This window comes from Cottoperca gobio, chromosome 14 (genome assembly GCF_900634415.1).
Source record: "Cottoperca gobio chromosome 14, fCotGob3.1, whole genome shotgun sequence".
Classification (NCBI taxonomy): Eukaryota; Metazoa; Chordata; class Actinopteri; order Perciformes; family Bovichtidae; genus Cottoperca; species Cottoperca gobio.
The window spans coordinates 23,601,687-23,611,582 of record NC_041368.1 but is presented as its reverse complement, the minus strand read 5'-3'; the positions used below and the strand labels follow the sequence as shown (position 1 = coordinate 23,611,582).

General features: G+C 41.6%; 1 protein-coding gene across 5 annotated transcripts in view; it reads left to right on the top strand.

Moving 5' to 3' along the window:
- The window catches only part of gtf2ird1 (GTF2I repeat domain containing 1), a 28,258-nt gene extending 19,045 nt beyond the window's left edge, over window positions 1–9,213 (top strand). For 2 of the 5 annotated variants that reach the window (XM_029448711.1, XM_029448715.1), the window contains 12 exons: window positions 2,408–2,461; window positions 2,965–3,045; window positions 3,944–4,127; window positions 4,293–4,354; window positions 5,128–5,199; window positions 5,383–5,650; window positions 5,877–5,905; window positions 5,992–6,039; window positions 6,119–6,196; window positions 7,497–7,689; window positions 7,956–8,175; window positions 8,340–9,213. In XM_029448711.1, coding sequence (XP_029304571.1) covers window positions 2,408–2,461; window positions 2,965–3,045; window positions 3,944–4,127; window positions 4,293–4,354; window positions 5,128–5,199; window positions 5,383–5,650; window positions 5,877–5,905; window positions 5,992–6,039; window positions 6,119–6,196; window positions 7,497–7,689; window positions 7,956–8,175; window positions 8,340–8,408 — 1,358 coding nt within the window. In that variant the 3' untranslated portion in view covers window positions 8,409–9,213. The remainder of the gene's footprint in view (window positions 1–2,407; window positions 2,462–2,964; window positions 3,046–3,943; window positions 4,128–4,292; window positions 4,355–5,127; window positions 5,200–5,382; window positions 5,651–5,876; window positions 5,906–5,991; window positions 6,040–6,118; window positions 6,197–7,496; window positions 7,690–7,955; window positions 8,176–8,339) is intronic. The other 3 variants (XM_029448713.1, XM_029448714.1, XM_029448712.1) reach the window with 3 other exon arrangements.
- The last annotated feature ends 683 nt before the right edge of the window (window positions 9,214–9,896 follow it).

Genomic DNA, 9,896 nt, shown 5'->3' with positions numbered 1-9,896 from the left:
GTATAAAACTACTCATAAAAATAAGTTTAGCGCAAAACATCCTGCAATATCAGTGAAAATGCTCTAATGTCAAAGGTGACTTTTATTAGTTTTTTATAAATGAAACTAAGATATAAATGAGGTGCATTGTTTTAAAATATTTGGATGTACAGAGAATGAAGAGTCTACTCAGCGTGATCTTGAGCTTAACATCCAGTTCTATCAGGAGACGTTTTGTTTTATTTTGTTGATTTGATTGTGCTTTGTTTAAGTTTTCTTTTCTTTCACAAATGACCACTAAAGGAGAGAAACTGAAGGTAAGTGCAACAAATGTCACATTTAGAAATATTTGCTGTTACACGCTCTTTATTCATTTGTTGCTATTTTGCATTAAATGTAGAAAAGTAAAATAGATTTTAGATCTGCAGTGTTGGACGCCGTCGACTGTCCACCTCAGTAAATTAATCTCAGGAGCTCTATATATGCAGATGATGTGAGGCTCTCAGGAGCTCTATATATGCAGATGATGTGAGGATCTCAGGAGCTCTATATATGCAGAGGATGTGAGGCTCTCAGGAGCTCTATATATGCAGATGATGAGAGTATCTCATTAGCTCTATATATGCAGATGATGAGAGGATCTCAGGAGCTCTATATATGCAGATGATGAGAGTATCTCATTAGCTCTATATATGCAGATGATGAGAGGATCTCAGAAGCTCTATATATGCAGATGATGTGAGGCTCTCAGGAGCTCTATATATGCAGATGATGTGAGGCTCTCAGGAGCTCTATATATGCAGATGATGAGAGTATCTCATTAGCTCTATATATGCAGATGATGAGAGGATCTCAGGAGCTCTATATGCAGATGATGAGAGTATCTCATTAGCTCTATATATGCAGATGATGAGAGGATCTCAGGAGCTCTATATATGCAGATGATGTGAGGCTCTCAGGAGCTCTATATATGCAGATGATGTGAGGCTCTCAGGAGCTCTATATATGCAGATGATGAGAGGATCTCAGGAGCTCTATATATGCAGATGATGTGAGGCTCTCAGGAGCTCTATATATGCAGATGATGAGAGTATCTCATTAGCTCTATATATGCAGATGATGAGAGGATCTCAGGAGCTCTATATATGCAGATGATGAGAGTATCTCATTAGCTCTATATATGCAGATGATGAGAGGATCTCAGAAGCTCTATATATGCAGATGATGTGAGGCTCTCAGGAGCTCTATATATGCAGATGATGTGAGGCTCTCAGGAGCTCTATATATGCAGATGATGAGAGGATCTCAGGAGCTCTATATATGCAGATGATGTGAGGATCTCAGGAGCTCTATATATGCAGATGATGTGAGGATCTCAGGAGCTCTATATATGCAGATGATGTGAGGCTCTCAGGAGCTCTATATATGCAGATGATGTGAGGCTCTCAGGAGCTCTATATATGCAGATGATGAGAGTATCTCATTAGCTCTATATGCAGATGATGAGAGGATCTCAGGAGCTCTATATATGCAGATGATGTGAGGATCTCAGGAGCTCTATATATGCAGATGATGTGAGGATCTCAGGAGCTCTATATATGCAGATGATGTGAGGCTCTCAGGAGCTCTATATATGCAGATGATGTGAGGCTCTCAGGAGCTCTATATATGCAGATGATGTGAGCAGAGGAAATGTGTTAGTCATTAATGAAAACTGTCACTAAATATGTTCGTCAACGACAGATTTTGACGGCTACATGGAATAATGTTGAGGAAAAAAGACGAGACTACAACTGCAGTTTAAAAAATAAAAGCTTTATCGTTTGACAAAAAAGAGACAAAATAATATTATTTATTTCTTCCAAGGCAGAAGTTCTGTTTCCTGTTCTTCGTGTCATTCACTGACTCTTTTCTCTTACTCTTAATTTTTGCTTCTTGCATAATTCAGTGATGCCGCACATTTAGAAATTGTAACACTTCCACTCCAAGGTCGACCGCAGAACATTAACATGCTTCAGAATGACCTCTAAAGAGGCCGAAGCACTCGATGTCATGAGGATGTAACGCGCTCTGTGTTGTGACGGCGCTGCGCTGGAATACAATCAGAGAATCATTCACACAATATTCAGTTCGTAGCCTTTTGTTGTGACAGTTCATGTTTTCATGTTCTCTGGACGCACAGCGCAGACTTTGACGTTAGTTGCCTCCATTAGTTCTCATCAGGACTGACCCACAACAATAACCGTCACACATAAACACTCCTCCCGACTCTTCTGCTGTGAAGCCGCTCAGTGAACCATCGAGACGTTAACAACTCTGTTTCATCTTTTATCTGAATAATATATCACATATTTGAATTCTCTCTTCTATAATTGTTTGACAGCAGCTGTGTGTTTTTTCCTCCTCATGTTTGTCTTTCATCTTCCAGCTGAAGCTCTGTCACCCGGTGCGTCCTCGCAGAGCATCAGAAGAGCCTCTGAAGGTAATGACTCCTTCACTTCCTGATCCAGCAATCTACACTCTAGAATTAGTTGTTTCAGGCTCGTGTGATACAAACATTTCCAATAACTTATGAAGAGTTATAAAGTCTAAAAGTCGACATTTATTGAAGAAGATATCAAAATGTTTTCTCTCCACAAAGGGAGGCTCGCTCCTTTAGTAACTGTCAGCCTATACATTACATTTATACAACCACAATGACAAAACAATATCTATTCTCTCAGGCTGATGACGTCATAAATCTGACATTCAAAGCTTTGTTTGAAAACATCAATAGAAGCTTTGAACGTACAAAAGAACTGTTTGCATTTGCTTCAGGTGCAGCACACTTTGTGCTTCGCCCCTTTTATCAGTTCTGCTGGAGATTAATACAGAACAGTTTGTCATCACAGGTGGAACTTATCTAAGTAAATCTGCCGACTGCTCTCGCACCACGCGTCTCTCTTCAGGCTGTTGTGTGAATGTTTTGCATGTTGACTCGTTCAGCAGGCAGTTTGGTGGAGGACATCAGTGAAATGATTCTTCAGCTTCGGAGACAAGTGGAGAGCCTCTTCAGCATTAAGTACGGTAAGCTTCCTGCAGCGGCGGAGGGGGGGGGGGGGGGGGGTTGTGACATTTAAGTTTTAACTGTTAAATGTGGGCACATTACATGCCCCCAGATAAATAAACAATGTTCTGCTGTGGACGTATTTTAGTGTTCACTATATTGAGGATGTTTTTACTGCACTTTGTGACGGGGAGCTGACGTTAACATGCACAAATACTCTTTATTATTACTATTGTTCTGAATATGACAATATTCTGAAGTCGGCTCATATAAACACAATATTCCGTTTATTCCCAAAGTGGTGTTTCAGAATAAGACATTTGATTGTTTTATAGGTTTTAGGAGCGTTCAAAGATACATTACCACAGTTTCAGTACCGCTGCCTCTACTGCTTAATTTGTTAGTGTTATTGTTTTAAAAGGTTAGTTTGGATTCAAAAAGGCCCACAATAACACAAACTAACTGATGGACGCTGTAGAGCGGCAGCTGTAGAGCGGCAGCTGTAGAGCATCAGCTGTAGGCAGCTGTAGAGATGCAGCTGTAGAGCATCAGCTGTAGAGCATCAGCTGTAGAGCGGCAGCTGTAGAGATGCAGCTCTAGAGATGCAGCTGCAGAGCATCAGCTGTAGAGCGACAGCTGTAGAGCAGCGGCAGCGGTAGAGCAGCGGTAGAGCAGCAGCTCCTGTGTTCTGCAGATAAAATGACTGTTTTTATCAATGGGGTCTGGTGACATAGATTACAGTTAATATAGTGTACACTTAAACTGTCTGCTTCTCCAAACTGGGGGGCGTGCCAACCGCCATCCCCTACAGGTAGAGCAGTAGGATAAGCACCTCATACATCCAAACTGTCCCTTCTAGACATGAGTTGTATCAACGAACTAGCACCCAGTGAGTTTCTGCCACCTCCTCTCCCTCAGCGGATGCTCTGGGGCTGCCTGAACCTGCCATGGTGCCCTACTCCAAGTTCCAGATGTACCCGGAGGATCTGTACGTCACCGGGATGCCAGAGGGCGTCTCCCTCCGGAGGCCCAACTGCTTCGGAGCTGCCAAGCTGCGCAAGATCTTAGCTGTTAGCAGTCAGATCCAGTTTGTCATCAATAGGTGAGTGTGTATCACGTCGCATCTTTTATTAACACTTCATTCCTTCGTAGTAACAGTTCAACAAGGTTGTGTCTTGAGATTATTCTCTTTGAGATTATTCTCTTTGAGATTATTCTCTTTGAGATTATTCTCTTTTGAGATTATTCTCTTTTGGTTCGTCTCCAGGCCTGAGCTGCTGACTGAGCAAGTAAAACAGGAGATGCCTTCCATGCCCATCTGTGACCCAGGTATGTTCGGCTTGTGTCCGTAATGTATTTAAATAACTGAAATATCTAATGATCCTTTGGCCTCTCCAGCAGGATGGGGAGGATTTGTTAAGTTTGTTGACTCGGTCCTAAATGCACTCAGAACAGTGCCTCACAATATGACAACAACAACATCAGGGAGCCATGTGATTCACTAACCTTCTGCAACAACAGGAGAAGTTTAGCTAACAGCCCCGGTGAAGGAATGAAGCCACTGTGTGCACGTCACGGCCTGAATATGGAATCATTTGTTTGTTCTGCCGACATTAGTCATTTTCCATTTAGATCATGCAAATGTTTGCAGGAGCAGCAACGCTTAAGTGTTTCTCTGCGTGCAGCATTACACAGTGTGTGGCTCCCATAGCAAGACTACAGTTACCATCATGCATTGGGGTTCGGGGGTCGATGCTTACGGTTGCTTTTGGAGGGTTTGTTCTAAAGAAGCTGCGAGTCGATTATCTTCACATGAAGTGTCCCCTTCCTGCTGTACATGCAGTATACATTGAAAGCCCTGAAGATGAAGCCGTATGTGAGCAGGTTGAAGATGCTGTTTGCTTCGTCCTGCAGGTTAAATCCAGTTTCTAAAACAGCTTTTCTCAGAGAAAAGAAAAAGTCCTTGGAGGGATTTCTCTACCTTTGACTGTGACGGAGCTAATCTGCTGGAACGAGCAGAGGCTCTTAACGTTTGTGGTCGTCAGTAAATCTTAAGAGGCGATAAAAAAACAAAGTTTAACCTCTAAATGTTCTCTCCGAAGAGCTGGACGACAAGGATGCTGCAGCGCTGACGGAGGATCCTGCAGCGCTGTCCAAGAGACCTGGTTTCTCAGGTACGTTCAGCTTCACTCGTCACACTGAGATCATCTTCTCGACTGCTGTTTACTTTAAAGTCCCTTCATAGTTATTTTCTGTTATTCATTTAACTGAGACACAAAGATGGAGGAACATTTGGTGTATTCGGCTGTTTCCATGTCCTCACTCACACACACTCATGGAAGATGAAATGTCTCCAGAGTGCCTGGAGTCCAAGCTGTCCAGGATCGACCTGGCCAACACGCTGCGGGAGCAGGTCCAGGATCTGTTCAACAGGAAGTACGGGGAGGCGTTGGGCATCAAGTACCCCGTCCAAGTGCCTTACAAGAGGATCAAGAACAACCCGGACTCGGTCATCATCGAGGGCCTCCCCCCCGGCATCCCCTTCAGGAAGCCCTGCACCTTCGGCTCCCAGAACCTGGAGAGGATCCTGGCGGTCGCTGACAAAATCAATTTCACCATCACCAGGTGTGTCTCCAGGGTCACGTGATCCTTTAACTCCGGCTGCCTCGTGTCAAACTTTAAAGGGTTAAAATTCAGAAGGTTAATATTTGGTAAAGACTATAAAATAAATAAATAAATAATCTGAATATATCATTTCTGAATGCATTTGGATGATGTGCTTTATGTCAGTTAACATGTCTGTACATGTTTTAGTTGCATCTGTTAAAGATTTAAACGTTGTTCTCTGCAGACCTTTTCAAGGACTCATTCCAAAACCAGGTAAGAAGAACTCCTCGATTGATGAAGCATAAAGTAAAGCTGATGTAGATGTCTTGTGATATTAATAAAGCTTCACGTTTCCTCAGCACCTCGACGCGTCACTTTACTAAAGAAGGCGTACGCCTCGATAAGCGGTGAGTGCAGCGTGTCCGACGTGTTTCCTGTCGCTGCTTCAGCAGGAACTGTATTGAACTGATTCTCTTCCCCTGACAGATGACGACGACATTAACCGCATGGGAGAGAAAGTAGTCCTTCGAGAGCAAGTCAAGGAGCTGTTCAACAAGAAATACGGTGAACAGACTTGAGTTGTTGTTGTTTCTGCAGACACGTAATGAAACCTCATCCTGTCATCGTCCTGCACACATGTGATGACTGTGAGCTCAGTCACCTACAGGTGCAGACATGTACTGCAGGCTGCACATGTTCTAAACTAACTCACTGCAAACCTCTCAGTTAAAGTTATAGGAACACTTTTGTTATTCATGTTTAGGTTTAGGGTTATATCTTTATCTGAGGCGTCCATCTTTTCTACCTGGTTTGCAAAATAGTGTAAAACTGAGCTTCTTGTAGCGTAACATTCTTTCTAAGGTTAGATAATAAATAATATATAATATAATATAACATATATTATATTATATATATAATTATATATAATGTATATAATGTATAATATATAATATATATTATACATTATATATATTATATTATATATAAAATATAATATATATAATATATAATATATAATATATTTTATATATTATACATTATTATATATATCTATTATATTATATAATGTATATCTATTATATATCAAATATATATATATATATATATTTTATATATTATACTATCTATATCTCTCTCTATGTTTCTCTCTCTCTTCTCTCTCCCCTTCCTCTCTCTGCTCTCCTCTCTATCTTCTCTCTCTCCTTCTCTTTTCCTCTCTCCTTCTCTTTTCTCTCTTCTCCTTCTCTCTCCTCTCTCTCTCCTGTCTCCTCTCTCTCTCTATCTCTCCCTCTCTCCCTTCCTCCTCTCCCCTTCCTCTCTCTTCTCTTCTCTTCTCTCTCTCCCTTCTCTTTGCCTCTTCTCTCTCTCTCTCTTCTCTTTCTCCTCTCTCTTCTCTTCTCCTCTCTTTTCTCCTCTCTTGTCTTTTCTCTCTTCTCCCTTCTCTCTCTCTCTCTCCTCTCTCTCTCTCTCTCTCCTCTCTTCTCTCCTCTATCTCCTCTCTCTCTCTATCTTATCTCCTCTCTCTCATCTCTCCTCTCATCTCTCTTCTCTTCTCTATCATTCTTCTCTTCTCGTCTCTCCTCTCTCTTCGGTCCTCTCCCGCTCTCCTGTATATTATATATATCTAATATAATAGTATGATATAAATAATAAATCATTAATAGAATAATGTATAATATATTAATTTAATCAGAATATCTCTAATCCCTGGCTTTAAAGTTGAAGGAGCCATATTACTTCATTTGCATGTATTTAATATGTATTTCCTGTGTAGCCTTTTTGTCCTTGTGTGATTCAAAAGCTTATCGTTCTTATAATTTAGTGTCTCTGTGTGTTTGATCACATTGTGGTGCTGCGTGTGCAGGTGAGGCTCTGGGCTTAGACCGCTCCGTCGTGGTCCCGTACAAGCTAATCCGTGGCAGTCCAGAGTCTGTAGAAGTCAGTGGCCTTCCAGACGACATCTCCTTCCGAAACCCCAACACCTACGACATCGTGTGCCTGGAGAAAATCCTTCAAGCTGCAGATAAAATAACGTTCAACATCAAGAGCCAGCTGCAGTGAGTGTTGAGGCGCCTGAATATGCAGCGGCTGTCAGCACGTTGGACGTTTGTGTTCGGCTTCTTGCTAGTTAAGCTCATTATGCTTTATTTATGCTTTGGATTCAAATCCAGCCTGAGAATAAATCTTCCTCCGCAGCGCATGTAAATATATGGAGTAGTGAACAATATTTTGACGTGGAAGCAGTTAAGCTGTGATGAAAGACTTTGTCTCTGTGAAGAACACACGTGTTGATTTGAAATGCTTGGTTGTGTCTCTCTCACAGACCGTTTGCAGAGATCTGCAGTGAACCCTGTAACACAGGTACGTGTGTGAGCTGCTGCTCCGGCGCTGAGCTCTGTGGCCTCCTGGAAGTAACAAAGCTTTTGTCTCCAGCAGCAACAGACGCCTCCACCAATCGACGGAAGCGCAAGAGAGTCCAGGAGAGCAACCGAGCGCCCGCCTCCTCGGACCACGGGATATCGACCAATCAGATTCCAGTAATGGTAAGACAGGAGGGCATCTGTTTGAGTGAAGAGTAAACTACAGAGATGTACACATCAAATCTTCCCCGACATGTTCTCGTTTGTCTAAATGTGACGTCTTGTAAAGCACTGATATACACGTGTGTTGTGAGGCTGAACCCTAACCTGTCTGTCTCCTCCTGCAGCAGTGGCCCATGTACATGGTGGACTACAGCGGAGTGAATGTGCAGGTTCCCGGGAAAGTGAATTACTGAAGGACAAACCTGGACTGCAGCAAAGGGACGAGAGGAGGAGAGTGTCACAGTGATATTCATGACTCTTCCACATGCGACACTAACACTTTGTCTGAGCGCTGAGACTCCAGCGCCCGCGCACTGACTCGTGGTTTGACTTTGTGAATGAGGAACAACAGAATGTACGTGGATCAGAAGGTCGCAGGGCAGAAGCGCGGCGTGTCTCTGCCTCCACGCGGCGCCGGCAGGACAGCGCTTTAGTTTTCCTTCTGAAGCTGATCATGACGGTAATATTGTTTACTCGCCTCGCTGTTACCAAGTGTCCATCCACTGAGTCGTGTTGCTGTATCCAGCGTTGGGTTGCAACGTATTACTGACGACACAATGTCTTTGATAACGATCTGGTTCCATAATATTCAGATATTTGTACTTTTTATTTATTATATTTATTGAAATATAACATTATGTGCAGGGATTTAAAATACATTATTCTGTTACACAGCTCCTTGAGGAACTATCACAACACTAACAGATGCTAGTCACTCAGTAACTACAGGTAACCGCTGAAATCAAACGACACAGCGATCAAGTGTCTTAATTGGAGAAAATTAAAGGAAGTACCTGCAGGAAACACAAGAGCTTCAGTAAACAGCCTTCTTATGTTAGCACCACATTAACAATATGTAACATATAAAGTCAGCCTGAATGTATCATGTAAAGGAAAGAATGGTATGTTATTCTGCGGTGACGTCTCTGGACTAACACTATTTAATATGCTGTACCTTAACGCCAATTAGGCCTTTGAAATAAAAAGTGTTGCCTTGCACTTTCACTTTGTTGGAGTTTATTTCTGCTGTGTGATCTTCACCACAACGCCAGGGTCACTCACACTTCCATCCTCGTCAGTGTGCCAGAACATTTAGTGTCCTGACACGTAGCGCGTCGAATGTGCAGCAGATACTCGAGCAAGGTCAAAGGTCATGTTAGGGTGAAGGAGTTTGTCCCAAGTGCATGCACACAGTGCGTACTTTGTAAGTATGCAGTTTGCAAGCTGCAGTATGCACTAAAAGTAAAAAGTATGTGATTTGGAACGCACCCCGAGGTTTTTTATTTATTTGGTGGATTTTGGATAAATATGAAGAATAAACTGAAACAAACACAGATATAAGATAACTGTCTGATTACTGATTGGAGAGAAATATATATTTATAAATATATATATAATATATATATTATAAATATTTATATATAAATATATATTTTTATATAAATATTGATATATATATAATTATATATATTTAAGAAAGAAAAAAATATTTATATATATTTTTTTATTTGCTTTTAATTGATTTGCAAGTGCTGCACAACTATTTCCTGCAAGACAAATGAAGTTGTTAAATGACGTCATCAGCGTCTCTTATAAACAACCTTTATAGACGTAATGCAGCAACAGTACGTTTGAACTGCTTTTTACTTTCATCTAAGTACACGTGAAGTCATTTTACTGAG